The 20201-nt window shown below is 37.2% G+C and overlaps 1 protein-coding gene across 2 annotated transcripts in view; it reads right to left on the bottom strand.

Annotated features, from left to right (window-relative positions):
* TLK1 (tousled like kinase 1) overlaps positions 1-20201 on the bottom strand; it is a 154345-nt gene that overhangs the window by 87389 nt on the left and 46755 nt on the right. For both annotated transcript variants that reach the window (XM_006083149.3, XM_023744986.1), the window contains exon 2: positions 18526-18644. In XM_006083149.3, coding sequence (XP_006083211.2) covers positions 18526-18639 — 114 coding nt within the window. In that variant the 5' untranslated portion in view covers positions 18640-18644. The remainder of the gene's footprint in view (positions 1-18525; positions 18645-20201) is intronic.

Below are 20201 nucleotides of genomic sequence, written 5' to 3'. Positions count from 1 at the left end.
AGAATACCAAATTCAGGAGCAAAGGATATGTGCTATTGTTAGATAACAAGATCCCTAAAACTACTATTCAACATATAAAATCTAATACTTCCTTAACTAAAGTATTATTTGTGTTCCTTACTTCTCTTCACAATCTTACCAAATTCCATCATATCCCATCCACGCCCATTTGCCTCTCTTCATATTAACTAGACAATCTTTGGTTTGTTTGTTTTGGCTTAGTGTTTTAAGAATTTTTTTTTTATAATTTTGACCATTTTAATTGCTTCACTCAAGAATTTCAGCATTTCCTTTACAATATTTTAAATTGTGACAAACAGAAATGTTATTATTTTGCGGATGATGCTTGCTATGTTTCCAATATGTTTCTATTATGCTTATTGTTTGGACCAACAATACATTAAAGCAATGTCTTACAGGGATGATTAGACCAGGGGATGACAGGCATGCCAATGATGATGCAAGAATAAACTTCATGTGGAAGCAGGCCAATTGGTATCCTTATTTCCCTTCAATTTGTAAGAGTAGCTGTCAATCCTACCATTAAAAGGTTGCAAGTTCGACTACTGTTCAACTACTTTCAAAACTGGTGACTCAGAGCTATTTCATACATGTTCAGTACTATGCTGGACACTATAAAGCCAATTTTCAACACAAACAACATGCAAACTAATTAAGATTCAAATACTATTTAGAGGAAGTTAAAATATAATTAGAGCAAGATGATCAAGCTTCAAACAAAGAACACCGTAAACAGCAATTAAGAAGTGATAAACTATAAAGATTCAGGGACAGTGGAGGTGGTGACAATGTTTTTCATTATCCCTAAGTCTCCACATAAAAATACAGTATAAACCCCAAACTCACACATAACATTTACAACAAAACTGGCTCACTAGACATCTCCCCAAAATAGCAGATGGGAACAGATTACCAACAACCACAGCACCTGCATGATATGAGAGGAAGCAAAAGGAAACAGGGTGTGGAACAGATTTGACAACAGAGACTCCCAAAACAGCAAATGCACCTGACCACTAAGGCAGTTTGAGTACAGAAGCTATATCTGGAAGGGTTTCTGCCCTTTCCAATAGTGACTAAGTGCAAGGGGTCCATGGTGAACTCTGAAGAAGTTAGAGCAATTTAGGCCCTATGAACTCTTAAACTACTGGGTGTGAAAACAAAACTAAGCCCAACAGGTACAATGAAGATACAGAAAAAGAATATAAAAATAACAAGTGGGGAAGGAAGCAAAGCTTAGAAATCTCAGGAATTACTTTTGAAGAGTGCCCAAAAACAGCAGCAGAGGGAGCTCTATAAGAAAAGTCATTCTAAACCAAAACAAAAACAAACAAAAAAGGTAAGCAACAGAAAATGATGTAGGTCATCCCATGAAGTTATTATAAGAAAAAAGACAGTAAGATATAGACTACTGTCCTGATAATAAAAGCATACTAGAAACATACACATTTCACAAAATAGGTGAAAACTAACCTAATATTTCAAAATGAGCTAAAAGACATTACTAAAATGACTCAAGACATGAAAGAACATAAATCAGATTTCAAAAAAAAACACAAACCCTCAGAAATAAGGTAACAGAACCTAGGAAAGCATTAGAAATTGGGAAAAATGGGTTCAATAATGAAGATTAAGCCTGAATGAAACCAAGAGAAAATAAATACAACAGATAATGATTTAAGAGAACTAGAAGGTAAAAAGGAAGAACACTTGAAATCAAAAGAATGAAGAGATAAAAAGAATGAGAGAAAGCAACAACTACTGAAGCAACAAAGATCTAACATTCAGGTAACAGAAGTCTTTAAAGAGCACTACCAGAAGAAAACAAATAGAACTGTAGTTCAGGAAATCCTCCTTGAAAATTTTTTAAAAACTGAAACTACTGCCTGAAAGAATACAATATGCACCTCAGAATATTTGATTTTTCAAAGGCAGCACTTTATGCCAGAAGAAAATGAAGTAACATATTAAGATATTCAAAGAAATGTGAATAAAGTGTCTTATATCCAGTAAAATTGATTTTTAACATATAGAAGGCATAGACTTATCAAAATGCCAGAAATCAGGAAATAATGCTCTCTTGAGCTTTCCAAAAGAATCCAGACAACTTCAGATCACCAAAATGAAGATTCACTGTAAGAACTGATAAAATCAATTACTTATTGATAAAGGTTAAATAAAAGATACAAGGCCGAAACTATGAAATTTAATGGCTAATGCATGCAAAGTTATTAATAGTACAATATTTTAAAATTGGGGGATGGAATTTTATGGGAAGCACAAGTGAAAAAACTTTGAATTGTTTTCAGTAACCACTGTGGCCATTGTGGTAGCACAAGTGTAGTTGCTTTGAGGTTGCCGTGTGTATAGGAAAAAAAGTAAATATTTATGTGATATTCTAATTCTATCATCTGGTTTACATCCTTAAGAACTATAATTCTTGATATAGAAGTAAAACGATGTGATATAAATAAAAACCTTGTAGTTCTGATTTGAATTGGAAGTATCAATATAAATTCATGAGATATTTTACCTTTTAAAGCAATTTTTAAAAATACAGATTCTGCCACAGGGAGTAACAGAATTCCTCATATCAGACCAATATTCCCATAGATAACCATAAATTCTGGAAAAATATATAAAAGACAACTACCTGAAAGCACGTGAGCAACCAAGAGTAGACAGAATCTGAATAGGAGACAACATTTGGAAGAAGGGAATAGACTAGGTGGGTTTCCTGTATTTACAGTTTTTGCTGTAAAGCCCCTAGTGCAGCGGTTCTCAACGTGTGGGTCGCGAACCCTTTGGGGGTCGAACGACCCTTTCACAGGGGTCGCCTAAGACCATCGGAAAACACATATATAATTACATATTGTTTTTGTGATTAATCACTATGCTTTAATTATGTTCAATTTGTAACAATGAAATTGGGGGTCACCACAACATGAGGAACTGTATTAAAGGGTTGCGGCATTAGGAAGGTTGAGAACCACTGCCCTAGTGTGAACTGCAGAGCAGCTGAAACTTGGATCATCACAGGCAATCTTACTGGCTTGAAAAACCAGGGTGAAGCTACCACAGCAGCTAGAAAATAAAGAACCAAAGACAGAGTTGCAAATTCTGCATATTATTTCTATCCATGTCTCTAGCTGGTCACCGATCTACACAAGAGTGGAACAGACTCTAAGCAGTCCAGATAAGGCTAAAACAACTGAACAGAAATGTTAGCTGCCATCCCCTATAGGGAGACATAGTTTAGATTTCAGTCGAGCCAAATTAATTCTTTCCTAATACAAAAATACCACCAAAAAAATTAATACTCAACAGAACACTAAACCAAATCCCAAAGTCACTCTAATGTATCATTCACAGTGTGCATGATATAAACAAAATTTCTGAACTTATGAAGAAACTAGTGGCCCGGTGCACGAAATTCGTGCACATTAAAAGGGAATTAATTAGCGGAAATATTTTAATATTGCTATTTGCCCTTTCTCTATAATAGAAGTGTGAGAGATGAAAGGAAATTAGTAAAATGTATATGAAAACTATAAATTCATTAATAAATAAACAGTAACAAAAGGATATAACAACAGAGGCATGATATAACAAAACCATGATACGAAAACAACAAAAACATGATATAAAAACAACAGTAATGCAAACAATGACTGATAAAGTGATTAAACTTATTCTAATATCTCCCTGTACACCACATTAACAGTGAAAACACTTTCAGAGTGCTTGACCAATTTCCCTTGTGCTGAAGTATTTAGAACTTTAACTTTAACGTCACATGCTCTTCGAACTCGAGAGAAAGCAAAGTGTAACTGACCATGTGCAAAAACGGGTTCAGGTAGGAATATGCCTACTCTGTCTAGAGTTTGTCCTTGTAATTTATTAATAGTCATCACAAATGCTGGCATCACGGGAAACTGTTGTTGAATCAATTTAAATGGGAGGCCCGTGTCAGATGGGGACAAATCAATTCTTGGAATCAGAACAACCTCTCCCTCTGCAGATCCTGTTAATACTTCAGCTTCGATAATGTTAGGTCATAATCTTTTGATAATAAATCTGGTATCATTATAAAAATCCCATTTACTATTGAGATTTCTCAATAGCATGATGATTGCACCCACTTTCAATTTTTATTTATGACACAGCATTCCCGAAGAAGTAATACTATTAAGAAATTCGATGGGAAAATTTTCCTTTTCAGCATCATCTGTTGAATCAATGGAATCATCACTCAAATATGTGTGAAAATCTCCATCGAGTATATCCAAAATTTCTTCATTTAATTTTTGAATGTACTCATTTTTTGGACAAAGAATTGCACTTTTAGATATATTTTTAATATTATTCATAGATATAGTATTTCCAAAGGTAGCTTCAATAATAGATCCAGCCCTAGCCGGCTTGGCCCAGTGGATAGAGCATCGGCCTGCGGACTGAAGGGTCCCAGGTTCGATTCTGGCCAAGGGCACATGCCTGGGTTGCGGGCTCAATCCCCAGTAGGGGGTGTGCAGGAGGCAGCCAATCAATGATTTCTCTCATCATTGATGTTTCTATCTCTCTCTCCTTCTCCCTTCCTCTCTGAAATCAATAAAGAAATATGTATTTTTTAAAAATAATAGATCCATTACAAATCACAGGGGATTTCAATAATATCCGTTCCTAAATGAAAACTGCTATCAAGTTTGCCATCTCCAAGTTTTACTAACCATCCACTATAAGCAGAATCCTCTGATCTCATATTTGTTGTAAGAGACAACTTTCTGAAACATCCCCAAACATTGCAGTACTTTAAACTCGTTTGTACTATGGCTGATGGCATAGCATGCGGTACAATACTGAGACATTGTCAAAAATCCCCTCCAAGAAGGAGAACTTTCCCACCAAATACAACATTCAGACTCATAATTTCTCTTAGTAATCTGTCTATGGCATTTATAGCATGACTGGATGCCATGGTGCATTCATTAATAATGAGAAGTTGGGCCTTTTTAATAGTTTTAGCAACTTCACTGTTTATATCGAGTCTAGAAATTGAAGTTTCATTTAATGAAATCAGTAATTTATATTGGGAATGAAAGGTGCTTCCACCAAGAAGTAAATTTGCAGCAATTCCTGTAGATGCTGTGGGTAAAACTACCACCACGACCTCTAATATAATGTATTAAAACTTTATAAAGATATGCCTCCACGCTCCGAGGGCCAGTTCCTGCCTCAAACCTCGCCCTCCCGGGAAACAGCTCGGGGAGGGCGCAGCCCTTGGCAATGTGACCCAGGACTCAGTGCCTCCATGCTCCGAAAGCCGGTTCCTGCCTCAAACCTCGCCCTTACTGGAAACAGCTCAGGGAGGGTGCAGCTGTTGCTAAGAGGACCCAGGACTCAGTGCATCCACACTCTGAGGGCCAGTTCTTGCCTCAAACCTCGCCCTTACCGGAAACAGCTTGGGGAGGGCACAGCCGTTTCCAAGGCAACCCCTGCAGGACTGACTTCCTTCCGGTTGGTTGAGCCTCGGTCGTGATGCCTTACACCCAGGGTTTTTATATAAATAGACAAGAAAATGTGACCCATACTGAAATTTATTCTCTAAAATTAAAAAAAAAAAAAATCACTGGATGGGCTTGACATCAGAATGGAGAAGAAAGTACTGAAGACCAAAGGATGAGAGAAAAATTACTGAAAGTAGTTGTTGGAAGCTATGCATGTATTTGGAATCACAGAAGTAAAGAAAAAGCAGCAGAAAAAAGTATTTGAAGAATAGCCAGAAAATCCAAAATTTGATGGAAGGTGTTAATTTACAGATTCAGAAAGCTCACAGATAACTCCAAGCAGAGTAAGTTCAAAGAAAATCATACCTATTAATCTTCTCAAAGAACCAACCTTGTTGCATTAATTTTTCTATTATACTTTTGTTTTCTACTATAGGACACCCCCCCCCCCCCCGCCACAAATGTATACACACTTTGAATAATTCCAATGGGTTAAATCTGAAAAGAAAGAAACATCAATTGAGCTATCAAAAAAAGGTGTGTAGCCCTGGCTGGTGTGATGCAGTGGTTAGAGCACCAGCCAAGCACTGAAGAGTCAAGGGCACATACCTGGTTGCAGTTTCTATCCCAGCCCCATTGGGGTGCGTGAAGGAGGCAACTGATCAATGTGTCTCTCTCAGATTGATGTTTCACTCTCTCTTATCACCCCCCCCCCCCTTCCAATCTCTCTGAAAACCTATGGAAAAAATATCCTGGGTGAGGATTAACAAAAATTTTTTTTGAAAAGTGTGCATACATTTTTTTTTTTGGACACCCTGTATTTTGTTTAATTCTGCTCTAACTTTAATAATTCCTTCCTTCTACTGACTGGGGTCTCATTTGTTGTTCTTCTAGTTCTTTTAGGTGAAACATTAGGTTGTCTATTTGAGATATTTCTTGTTTCTTGAGATAGGCCTGTAATGATATAAACTTCCATCTTATTAGCACTTTTGCTGCATCCCAAAAGTTTTGATGTCATACTGTCATTCTCATTTCTCTCTTTATCTTTTGACATTTTTAAAACTTCTTTGACCCCATCATTTAATGAGCCTCTGTTTTTCCTGCTTTATTTTTTGCAGATAATTTCCAATTTCAAATAATTGTAGTTGGAGAATATAGTAGGATATCACTCTTCTTAAATTTGTTGAGGCTAGTTCTGTGTCCCAACATATGGTCTATCCTTAGAAGGGTCCATGTGCACTAGAGAATAATATATAATCTGATGCTCTGGGATGAAAGGCTCTGTAAATGCTGATTATATCCATTTGGTCTAATGTGTCATTTAAGGCCTTACTGATTTTCTGTTTGAATGATCTAGCTATATCTGTCAATGGGGTATTTAGGTCCCCCACTATAATTGTGTTTCTCTTAGTTTCTCCCTTTAGTTCTGTTAGTAGTTGCTTTATATATTTTAATGCTGATAAGTGTTACATCTTCTTGATGTATTATTATTACTATTATGAAGTATCCAATTCTATCTCTTGTTAACTTTTAAAAAAAAATTTATTTAAAAGAAAAAGGGAGAGGGAGAGAGAGAGATGGAAACATCAATGGTGAGAGAGAATCATCAATCAGCTGCCTCGTGCATGCCCCACACTGGGGATTGAGCCAGCAACCTGAGCATATGCCCTGACTGGGAATTGAACTGTGACCTCCTCCTGTAGTAAGATTTTTGGTCAACAGTCAACCACTGAGCTATACCTGCCAGACTGGGTTTTGTTTTTCATCCAATCACTACTCTGCTTTTTTTGTGTGTGAGTTCAGCCCATTTACATGTAGGGTAATTATTGATATATTCGTGCACATTAAAAGGGAATTAGAGGAAATATTTTAATGTTGCTACTTGCCCTTTCTCTACAATAGAAGTGTCAGAGATGAAAGAAAATTAGTAAAATGTATATTTAAATCTCCCTCCTGTCAGAGTCTGGGGCGCCCCGTGGGACCTAGAGTCGTCCTCACCCACCACCCGTACATGCTTCAAAAATGCAGGAGACCCAGACCGGGCTGGCCCTACCTGTCAAGCCCCTCCAGGCAGGGGGTGCAGCCTCAGGTACCCTGAAAAGCACTGCCAGTAGGGGGTGCACCCTCAGGTGCCCTGGACCGGCGCCAGTGGCGTGGCCTGAGGTTCCCCGTCAAGCCCCGCCGGGCAGGGGTCATAACCTGAGGTCTCCTGGTCCAGAGCCAGGGTGGGGGGCGTGGCCTGAGGTCAATGGCCCCGGCCAGGCATCATGCAGCCTCAGGTTCCTGCTGTTCAGTTGTGATGTTACGGCATCCTGGCTAATTTGCATATTCCTCTATTATTAGATAGATGAGGATTTCCTATAGCCATTTTACCTTTTGTTTCTCGTAGCTCTGTGTTTTCATTGTTCCTTTTCTGTTATTTTAGTTTGGTGGTATTCTATGACTTTTTCCCTTTGTTTCCTCCTTTTTTGTCGTGTGTCTCAATTCTAGTTTTTTTTGTTTGTTTGTTTGTGTTTTTTTTTAAATATATTTTATTGATTTTTTACAGAGAGGAAGGGAGAGAGATAGAGAGTCAGAAACATCGATGAGAGAGAAACATCGATCAGCTGCCTCCTGCACATCTCCTACTGGGGATGTGCCCACAACCCAGGTACATGCCCTTGACCGGAATCGAACCTGGGACCCTTCAGTCCGCAGGCCGATGCTCTATCCACTGAGCCAAACCGGTTTCGGCATCAATTCTAGTTTTTTTGGTGTAGTTACCACTAGGGTTTATGTAAAAGAAAGTTCCATACTAGGTAACATCACAGGCAAACTACTGAAAACCAAAGACAACAGTGAGATATCGCTTCGTACCTGTCAGAGTGGCTAACACACACACACACAACAACAACAACAACAAGAAATAATAACAACAACAACAACAAGAAATAATAAGTACTGACAAGGATTAGAGAAAAGGAAACATTTGTGCACTGTTAGTGGGATTATAAATTAGGGCAGCTACTATGAAAAGCAGTACAGAGTTCCTCAAAAAATTAAAACTAGGACTACCATATGATCCAGCAATTTCACTCCTGGGTATTTATCCAAAGAAAACAAAAACACTAGCTTGAAAAGATATGTGCACCCCTGTATTCATTATTTACAATAACCAAGACATGAAAGCAATCTGTACCCATGAATGGATAGAGAAAATATGATGTGGTGTATATATGTATACACACAATGGAATGTTATTCAGACATTGAAAAGAAGAAAATCTTGTCATCTGTGACAACATGAATGTACCTTGAGAGCATTATGCTCAGTGAAATACATCAGATAGAGCAGTGGTTCTCAACCTTCCTAATGCCGCGACCCTTTAACCCTTTTCGGTCCAACGTGGAGGCTGACTCGACAGACCAGGCCCTAGGAGCAGGTCCAACGTCAAGGCTGAGGTCGACACCGCAAACCGGTTCAACATTCAATCCCGTCAATTAATTTGGACCAGACTGTTCGAATTCCAAAAATAAAATTGGACTGCAAAGGGTTAATACAGTTCCTCATGTTGTGGTGACCCCCAATTTCATTGTTACAAATTGAACATAATTAAAGCATAGTGATTAATCACAAAAACAATATGTAATTATATATGTGTTTTCTGATGGTCTTAGGCGACCCCTGTGAAAGGGTCGTTCGACCCCCAAAGGGGTCGAGACCCACAGGTTGAGAACCACTGAGATAGACAAAGACAAAAAGACTGCATGATCTCACTTATATGTAGAATCTAAAACCAAAAACAAAACTGAGCTCATAGATACAGAGAATAAACTGGTGGTTGCCAGAGTTAGGACGTGGGGGATGGGAAAGGGGTCAAAAGATACAAACATCCAGTTATAATGTACAGGCATGGTGACTATAGTTAATAATACTGCACTGCACATTTGAAAGTTCATGAGATAGTAAATTTTAAAAGTTCTTATTATTAAGAAAAAACTATTTTAACTATGGATGGTAACAGAAGTTTACTAGACTTATGGTGATCATTTTGAAATATATATAAGTATGGAATCATTATGTTGTACACCTGAAACTAAAAGCCTAAGCAAGCGACCGTTATGACAGAATGATTGGTTGCTATGACATGCACTGACTACCAGGGGGAGGTGCTCAACGCAGGAGCTGCCCCAATTGCTGATGGGGCCTGTTGGCCAACCTTCTGGTCCCTCCCCCTGGCCAGCACGCCCCGATCGCTGGGACGGGGAACTGGGGGTGGGAGGCTGCGAAGGCCTACCCTTGCACAAATTTCATGCATCGAGCCTCTAGTAATAATATATACAATGAAATAATGATCAAACCAAAAATTGAAATATATATAAATTAAGATAAGGTCAGGGAAGTGAATTTCTATAGGAAGTCAATATAAATCTAAAAATGAAAAAGACAAAGACCTATAATAATCTCATTTAGAAATACAGACAGGTAACACAAAAGATATGTAATATAATAAAAGGCTAGATGGTGAGAAGAACTGCCTCTGTGAAGAATGATTGCAGGGCTGGAAGAATGGAACATGGATCTACTAATTTTCATTACAGGCCTGGTAGAGCAATGTGGCTTTTGAAACTCTGACCATGGATTATGTGTCTCTTCCTTCTTGATTTGTAGGAATTTTTTACATATTCAGGGTATAAATCCTCTAAGACTTACCTTTTCACTCATATATTGGTGTCATTTAAATGTAGTTACATTTCTCAAATATTTTCCTTTATAGTTAGTACCTTTTGTGACCCAATTATGAAATCGCAGAATCAGCCTGGGTTAGGTTGCTGCTGGGGCACTGTCGGCCCCAAATCTGCTTCACCGCACCCCTGACCCAGAAAGGTGGGAGGAGAGAGCTGGTGGGCGTCCAGGTCCTGGAGGCTGGGCCTGCAGGAGGGGCCTCGCAATCTGGGACCCTTTGGGGGATATTGGAGAGCCGGTTTCGGTCCAATCCCCGCAGGCCAGGCCGAGGGACCTCTCTGGTGCACGAATCCATGCACCGGGCCTCTAGTTAAAATATAAAAGCAACACACAGGCACATGGAAAAAATTTCATTACAGAAATATAAATTTCTCCCTCCCACATCAGTCCCACTATTAAGAGGCAACTACTTTAAAAAAATTGTTAATTAAATTTTTGAATAGGCAATGTAAACAGGCGATTACTTCCTGTTTGTTTCTTACCTTTCAAGAGGCTCTATTGTCTACACTAGCAAATTAAATATACATTCTTTGGTTCCTCCCTTCTTAAGCAAAACATAATGTTATGTAGACTGTCCTGCACTGCCTTCTTTTCTCTTACTATATCTTGAAGAAATTTCCAAATCTACACATAGATCTTCATTCCTTTTTCCTTTGCAACTTCCTGTCTTTCAAACAGGTGCAGAGTATTCCACTCCATGTACTACAGTTCAATAAGTCCTTCATTGACCTTACCACGACAGATGAAGAATTTAGTTTCATTGGTATCAGCTTCCCCTTCCTCCTGTTATATGCATTTATGTATTTTTTTCAAATCATTACCTTAAATTTAAATAATATACTTGTGTACATTTTTCTTTCACTTTAAAATGTGTGTGACTCATTATGTAAAACAAGAAAATAAATCTTTACATTTAGCTCCTTCTCTCAACATGACAGCTACACAATAACTTTACATTAGTACAATTTATAATATTTACCTTTACTTCCTATCAGTAATCCTACAACAGAGCCACAAACTCATAACACAAGGATCGGCTTAGGGTAAGATTAAAGAAGGAGCATATGATGGAATAAAAGTTCTCTCTCCAGTTTTTGTTATAAGCTATGAACAATGAATTAGCAAATGCAGAATCATCACCACTAGGGAAAATACACTGTTAGGTTCCTGTAAGTTTCTTCAATATTTTCCTCAACCAATCAATATATACCTTGTTTTATATAGAAGTGTGTTGTTTAAAGATACCTTAAAATTTTTTTTCTTTTATTGATTTCAGAGAGGAAGAGAGAGGGAGAGCTAGAAACACCAATGATGAGAGAGAATCACTGATCTGCTGCCTCCTGCATGTGCCCCAGGGGGATCGAGCCCACAACAGAGCATGTGCACTGACGGGGAATCAAACCGTGGCCTCCTGTTTCATAGGTTGATGCTGAACTACTGAGCCACCAAGGCTGGGCTAAAGACACCTTTTTAATACATAGTGTCAATTCACTATAACTCGTGCCCAAATGAAGCTTATCATCTCGTATTCTCTCCCTCAGGCACTTCACAGTTTGTGCTTAGAACACTAGACAGCAGTACAGCATTACTACCCTTAGGGCTATTCTGAACAGCGAAACTACCAATAACAGGCACAAAAATGTGAAAAACATGGCACTAAGTAAACTGCGAAAAGAACATGGGCGCTGAAACATGTAGGCAGAATGTCACTTTGTTCAGCCTCAAGTAAAAACTTTCACCACTTTCCACATGTACAGGCCCTTGAGTGACCAGCAAAACCAATGGGAGAACTGATTTTAAGGTTACACATAAGTTTTAGCAAATTTGCAATTACAGAATTCTTGAATAAAGAGAAATGACTATTGTGTATGTATGTATTTCTATCAAATCAAGCTTATAAATTATATTGTGCAAACTGTCTGGATAGCCTTGATCTTTTACACATATTTGAACAGCCAAAATCTAAGAGAAGTATATCAAAACCCCTCACTCTAACTGTACTTTAATAAATTCACAATGTGTTTTTAGGACTGTTTGACATATAGAAGTTTATAACTGTCATATCTTCTCTGTGAATTCTTAGTCCTTAAAAAATCTTTGTATCATTTAGGCTTTTGGTTTTGAGAAATGTTTTGATATTCATTCATGCATTCAAAAATATTTACTAGTATTGAGGGCATTAGTAATGTTGACGATGCTGGGGTATAGCTGTGAAAAAAAGGCTTAAGTCCAATGCTCATGGGACTTACATTACGAGAAGGGAAACAGACCATAAACAAACATAAATATTTAGCATTATGTAAGGAACCAACAGTAATTTTTAAAAAATTAAGTGGAGCAAAGGATAGTGTGATACAGGTATCATTTTATGTAGAGTGGTTAGAGAAAGCCTCTCTGAAGAGGTGACATTTGAACAGAAATTTTAATTAAGTGAGGAAGAAGTGTGTTGGAGGCAACAGGCAAATAAACCAGTGTGGGTGCAGACGTGAGACAGTTATTAAATAGGGAAGTTAGTCTAGAACTAGATCAGAACGTCTTGTTAGGACACAATGAAGACATTTATTTTTATTTTAAATATCATGGGAAGTCTTTGGAAGATTCTGAGTTGGGGAGAAACTGATCTAAAATTTGTATTTAATTCTACTTTCTTTTTCTTTATGATTACCTGAAATATTTTCTTTCCAGTTATTTCCAATCTCTGTCATTTTGGGGTAATGTTTCTTGTCAACAGCCTAGATTCTCATTTACTGTGGTAACATACTTTTGGAAGATAAATTTTTTTCAAAATAAAACATTGTAAAGAAAGGGGTAAGAGGGAAAAAACCCCTGGAGGAATACATACCAGTTTTTGAGAAAAAAGGAATACGTTAATGAGTATAGCGTGTCATCATAATACTAAAAACAGAAAATAAGTATCTTTAAAACATCAGAAAAAACTCCATTTATCCAATGGAAAGCAAGGAGTGAAGGGAATAAAAGTATAAATAAAAGGCATTAAACAATGGCACAACTAAGTTAAAAAATAACATTATAATAAATGTAATGGACAAACGCACCCTTTAGGAGGTAAAAAGCTCATCTTCACTCAAAAAGACATGTTGTCTACAAGAAACACACTTAAAAAAAAAAAAAAGTAAAAATAAAATAGAAAAACAAATACCCAAGACAAAAATATATCAAAAGAAAGCTAAGAATGTAATCTTGAAATCTGAAAAAATGGTAGTCATGAAAACAACACAATAAGTAGATATATGCATGTAAAAAATATATAGCCTTAAAATACATGAAGTAAAACTACATAAATCGATAATCACAGCTAAAGATTTTAATACACCTCTCTCAGAAACAGACAGACCAAGCTGAGAATATAGGAAAATATCTAAGGTCTGAACAAAGAGAATTAAAAGATATTAGATATGAACTGTTTATAAAACAAGGTATCTTTCAGGGACTGACATCACACAAACTATGTATTTTTTAAATGTAGTGCAAATTAGAAATCCATAAAAAATGAATAGCTCAAAATATCCCACATAAAATAACGCTTGTGTTAAAAAGAAAATTATGAAATATATAAATCTAAAAATTCAATTTACACAGTGGAATACTACGCAGCTGTAAAAAAAGATCTTTTATCCTTTGAGATAGCATGGAGAGGACCTGGAGAGTATTATGCTAAGCGAGATAAGCCAGTCAGAAAAAGACAAGTGTCACATGATCTCACTTATATGTAGAATCTAATGAACAAAATAAAATGATGAACAAAAAAGATCCAGAGACATTGAAGCAAGCAACAGACTGACATATTTCAGAGGGGGAGGGGGGAAGAGCAGGAAGAGATTAACTAATGAACTTACATGCATGTATGCACAGCCCATGGACAGACAGACAATAGTGTGGGGAAGGCCTAGGGAGAGGAAGGGGGTCAGTGGAGTGGGAAAAAGGGGGACATCTGTAATAGTTTCAACAATAAAAATAAATTTTAAAAAGGAAATATATAAATCTAAATAATATAACTGAGCTGATATTATTTCACACCCACTAGAATGGCTGAAATGAGAATCATAGCACTGAATGTTGGTAAGGATGTGGAACAATTAAAATTCTTATATGTACTGTTGATCACAGTAAAAAACTTTACAAACACTTTGGAAAAAATCTGTTTCTAATCGACATTAAAACATACTCCTACCCTACTCCATGCCTAAGTATTCTCTCAAGAGAAATGAAAATATAGAGCCACAAAAAGACTTACATATTGAGGTTTATTTGTGTTGTTGCCGTTGAGTAGATCATTCTTTTTTGTTGTTGTATGGATATACCAGTTTGTTCTCTATTTGTAGAGTGATATTTGGATGTTTTCAAATTTTGCTTGTTATGAATAAGGTTGCTATAAATATTCTTGTGGTGGGGTTATACAATTGTATATATTTGTCAAAACTTATAGCAGAATTATGTAATAAAAAGGATTAATTTTACTACATGTAAATTATACTTTAATAAAAAACATGGGGGGATCTCATAACTGAATGCTTAAAATGTATTTGTTATAAATTATGTCTCTATGTAAGTAAATAAGCTAATGTATTTAACGCAGTTGCTGAAAGAAGAGCCACAGAGGAAAAACCCAAAGTAACAACTATGAAGACAAAAAGCAATGTGGAAAAAAACCAGTGAAACAGATTAAAACCAAAATCTGTTTCTTTGAGTCATTAGATTAGTCAGAGCTCTGACAAGAATGTATACAAGAAGGAGTATGAAAAAATAAACAGAAAGGAATTAACAAAGGAGGTTTAAAAAAAAAAGTATTATAACTATACACTAATAGGTTTAAAAGCTTACATGAAATGGGTTAGTATGTAAACTAAATAGTATTTGAAATTTTAAATGGTAGTAAAAGACCTCCACTCCCAACAAATCCCAGGCCAAGATAATTTTACAGGTAAATGCCTCCCATCGTCCACTGTATATTTCCTATCATATAAGGATGTTAAAAAAAAATGAAAATAGTGAAAGGGGAAGCAGTTCATTTTATGTGGCTAGTGCGATACTGATTTATAAAACAGATAAGGTAAGATAATGACAATGTTCTGTATCTTGAGAGGGATGTGGATTACTTCAAGTATACACATTTGTCAAAACTCACTGAACTCTTCAGGTCTGTACATCTATTTCTTCTGTAAGCATACATACAAAAATCCTATATAATAAAAGCCTAATATGCAAATAGACCAAACAGCGGAACTACAGGTCGCTATGATGCTCAATGCAGGAGCTGCCCCCTGGTTATCAGTGCACTCCCACAGGGGGAGCGCCGCCTGGCCAGAAGCTGGGCTCACAGATGGCAAACAGAGCGGTGGTGGAGAGAGCTTCTCCCGCCTCTGAGGCAGCACTAAGGAGCAATGAGCCGAGCAGTAAGGAGCAGCGAGCAAGCAGGCAGTAAGGAGCGAGGGGTCCCGGACTGCAAGAGGGTGCAGGTCGGGCTGAGAGGGACCCCCTCCCCCACCAGTGCACGAATCTTGTGCACTGGGCCTCTAGTCCTAAATAAAATAGTTAATCATGCATTAAGTCCAATAAATATACTTTTGAAAATAGTGTATCATAACCTAGTAGGGTTTATCCTAAAAATGCAAACAGGCTCAACATTTTTAAAAAATCTAACAATATAATTCACATAATAAGAGAAAAATTTTATGTCTTTCAACCAAGAACAAAAAAAGGCCTTCATATAGTTCAACAATATTTATGATTTTTAAACAAACACAAACAAACAAACCTCTTAACTAACCAGGAATAGAAAAGTTCTCCTTTAATTTAGGCATGGTAATAGACACAAAACCTATAGCAAACATTACAGTTAATGGAGAAACATTAAATTTTTCTTGAACAAGACAAAGTACTGAAGTTGATGACCACTACAAGGAATAAATATACTGCGGTGTAAGAAATAAAACTCATTTTTGGAACATTATTTATTTATTTATTTTTAGAAAAAACAACAGCAAGACTGTTACATACAAAAAAAATAAAAAAAAGACCAACCTATAAAAATCAAAAGCCTCTTGAGAAGCAATAACTAACTACAAAATATAATAATAAATACTTCAATCACAAAAACTTTAAAGTATTCAGGAATTAGACAAAAAATCCACAAAACTAGCCAAAAATTCCTAAGAACTACACTGAAGAAACAATAAATGTGGAGACATTTCATGTACTTAAATGGGACAAGCTAAACTTATAAAAATTCAGTATTCCCCAAACTAATCTATAAATTCAATGCATCCAAGATAAAAATTTCATTTAAATCATTTAAGGAAAAAGATACAAGTAAGCTATTATGGAAAAAGAATCCCTAAATGCTAACAAGCAAATGAAGAGATGCTCAATTTTATGAAGAAATGAAGGTCCATAATAACTAAATCAACTTTACAAAAGAAGATTGTGTGTGTGTGTGTGTAATGTGATACTGGTACTAGAAAACAGACAGAGCACTGGAACATAAGAGAAATTTCAGAGACAGATCGGTATATATATATGGCAACTTAATATATGATAAAGTTGGCATCACAAATCAGTGGAAAAATACAAATGATTTAAGAAGCATCCTATATAAAAAAAGCCTAATATGCAAACTGTTCGACCAGGAGTTCGACCGCTCACTATGACATGCACTGACCACAAGGGGTGGTGCAGAACATGGTGGGTGTCAGCAACGCGGTGCTGGCAGTGGGCGGCAGTGGAGGCGCTGCCAACCCGGATGGGCCCTGACAAGAGCAGGACCGCAGCGGGATGGTAGAGCAGGTGAGTGGGTGGCGCCAGGCCAAGGAGGGTGCAAATGGGAGCCCAATCACCCTGCCAATCGCCACAGAGACGCGACTAGAGGCGGTGACGGGGGCCCCAGCCCCCATCGAACGCCCTGCAGATGGTGATCAGTGGCGGCAACAGGGGGCAGGGCTGCCTGCCCTTCCACGCCAGACGCTCACACTTTGATCGCCAGCCAGGCCTAGGGACTGCATCCATGCACAAATTTCATGCACTGGGCCTCTAGTTACTGATAAAACTGGTTCACTACATGGAAAAAAATAAAACTGGATCCCTATCAACATTATATAAAAGGTGAGGCCAAATGGACTAAAGAGCAAATATGACAGTAAAACTATAAAAGAAATAGAAGAAACTGTAGAATATCTTTGTGGAGCAGGGTTGGGGAAGAAGTATTTAACTTTTAGAATACCATCAGGATTCACGAGACCCAATTTTAGTTTTCAAGCTTCTTTGTCAAGCAGTTCTAACTATTTGTAAAGATTGCTATTTCAAGACTTTTATTCTTTCTTAGAGATCATCCAAAGAATAAAAATAAATTTTATTTTAAATAGAATAAAATGCTCAAAATAACTGGTGATATAAGGAAAACAATGAGACATTATTTCATACCTATAAGACTACCAAGAATGATGAACCTGGATGATGCTGGTGAATATGAGATGTGGGGATATAAAAACACTCATGCACTCCACTCTGCTGAAAGTGCAAACTGGTTTTGTACAACTGTTCTGAATAGTAGTCTTGTACTATTTACTCCACCTAAGTCTACACATACCCTATGTTCTAGCAGTTCTGCTCTTGGGAATATACCCTAAATAACTACTCACAAAGCTCCAAAAGAGAGCAAGTACGAGAAACTCACTGCAGTGTGAGGCAGTGGGGAGTTGAAGACAACCTAATGTCTATCAGTGAAAAACAAAAAGATACACTATTGAGTTTTTTGCTGTAGTCAGAAGCAGTGGATTAATGTACAGATAGGAATATGCATAATAGGGACAAGAGAGAAACAGGATAAGAAAGGATAAGAAAGGTAAAAATTATGTAACAGGAGAAAGATACTCCTTTTTAGCACTGAAACCTAATATGCTGGATGATACATATGCTATATAAGAAATATGGTTCATAAACACTGAATTTTTTTCTATACATTATAAAAATTATAGTAAGGAACTAGAGGCCTGGTGCACAAAATTCATGCATGGGTAGGGCCCCTAGGTGTGGCCGGCAATCAGGGCCAATCGGGGCCTTCCTTCATTCCACGCCACCCCCTGGTGGTCAGCACACATCATAGTGAGTGGTCGACCTCCCAGTTGGTCAAACTCCTGAGGGGGACAATTTGCATATTAGCCTTTTATTATATAGGATATTTTTCTGTTAAGCATAAAATATATTTTAGACCATTTAATACAAGGAAAGAATGTCAAATACAGATTATAATTTCACTCACTTTAGCTCCCACACTGCAACTCCCAGTGCTCCCGGTGCTCCCAGTTGCAACTCCTGTAAATCTAGCTTCCAATAATTCTTGCCTTCTTGGATCCAGACTATGAAGCTCATCCATTGCACCTAATAAGAAAATAAAGTACACACACAATATATACATATATCTTTAAATATAAACACAAAATACATATATGTGTTTAGTTGATATGTCACTAAACTTAATGAATTCTACAAAGAGATGAAAGAGACTTTATAATGTCCACTCTCATTTATCAAAACAACCTACAGTGGATTCTGAACAGTTCTAATTGCAATCCACATTAAGAAATATATTTTCCACCTAACTCAGATACATACATACATATTAAAAAATTCCACAAATACTTCTTACTGCAAACAGTGCACATCAATATTTTCTAGTCTATTCCAGTCTATTAAAAAAGAAAAACACTGGTTGTGAGCTATTAAATTGATTTCATGAAGTTTTTGTATAGTTGATAGTTTTGAATGTTTTCTGTTTTTATCAGGTAGATAAAAAACACACACATAAACAGATCAGTAAGGTAATATCTGTTATTAAACAAGCACCTTGAGAACGAAGGGAGGAATTAACACCCTCATATAATTGCTACTATGCAGACTAAAGCACCACAAATTTTACCTAAAGTTCAATTAAACTCTTAAAAAACTCTTTTATCCATGCTTGCTAATTCTCTGCTGACATGAGTGCTTCTCAAAGGGAGCAAGAAGGATATTATTACCCGAATCCAGAATCACATGTGGAACATTTTCAAATGATACTGGAGTCCTTCCACACACCCTGACAATCCTCTCCTAAAGATTAAGAATTATTCTTATAAACCTTATTTAAAGTTCCCTTCATTCCTTTCTTCTTCATTTGGGCAGAGAACTAGATGGATAATGACCATGCTTTCACATTTATTTGCTGCCCTGTATCTGAATGTCTTCCCTGTGTACTTCTTTTTCCATCTCAAACGGGTAATCTGCCTTTAAAAAGCTTCAAGCCTTCATTTTTTGCTTTTGACCCCATTCCTTCTAGATATCCAAGAGATCTTGCATGTGTCTGAATCCCATCTTGTGCACCTTTTCCCTCTTTGCCTCCTTAGGCCTTCATTTACGTGTCTTTTTTTAAAAAAACACTTTCTTGCGCTGCCAGTGTGGCTCAGTGGTTGAGTGCTGACCTATGAACCAGGAGGTCACTGTTCAATTCCAGGCAGGGCACATGCTTGGGTTGCGGGCACAATTCCTAGTAGGGGGTGTGCAGGAGGTAGCTGATCAATGATTTTCTCTCATCACTGATACTTCTTTTTTTTTTTATTGCTAAAAGTATTACAAAGGGTATTACATATGTGTCCTCCACCCCCCCGCCCTTGACAATCCCCTGCCCTCCCTTACCCCCCAGTGTCTTATGTCCATTAGTTATGCTTATATGTATGCATACAAGTCCTTCGGTTGATCTCTTACCCCCCTCCCTCCTGCCCCCCCAACCCTCCCTGGCCTTCCCACTGCAGTTTGACAATCAGTTTGAGGCAGCTCTGACTCTGTATCTATTATTGTTCAAAAGTTTGTAATGGTCTTTATTATCCATGAATGAGTGAGATCATGTGGTATTTTTCCTTCATTGACTGGCTTATTTCACTTAGCATAATGCTGATAGCC

The sequence above is a fragment of the Myotis lucifugus genome, unplaced genomic scaffold (genome assembly GCF_000147115.1).
Source record: "Myotis lucifugus unplaced genomic scaffold, Myoluc2.0 scaffold_5, whole genome shotgun sequence".
Lineage (NCBI taxonomy): Eukaryota > Metazoa > Chordata > Mammalia > Chiroptera > Vespertilionidae > Myotis > Myotis lucifugus.
This window is presented reverse-complemented; position numbering and strand designations above follow the sequence as displayed.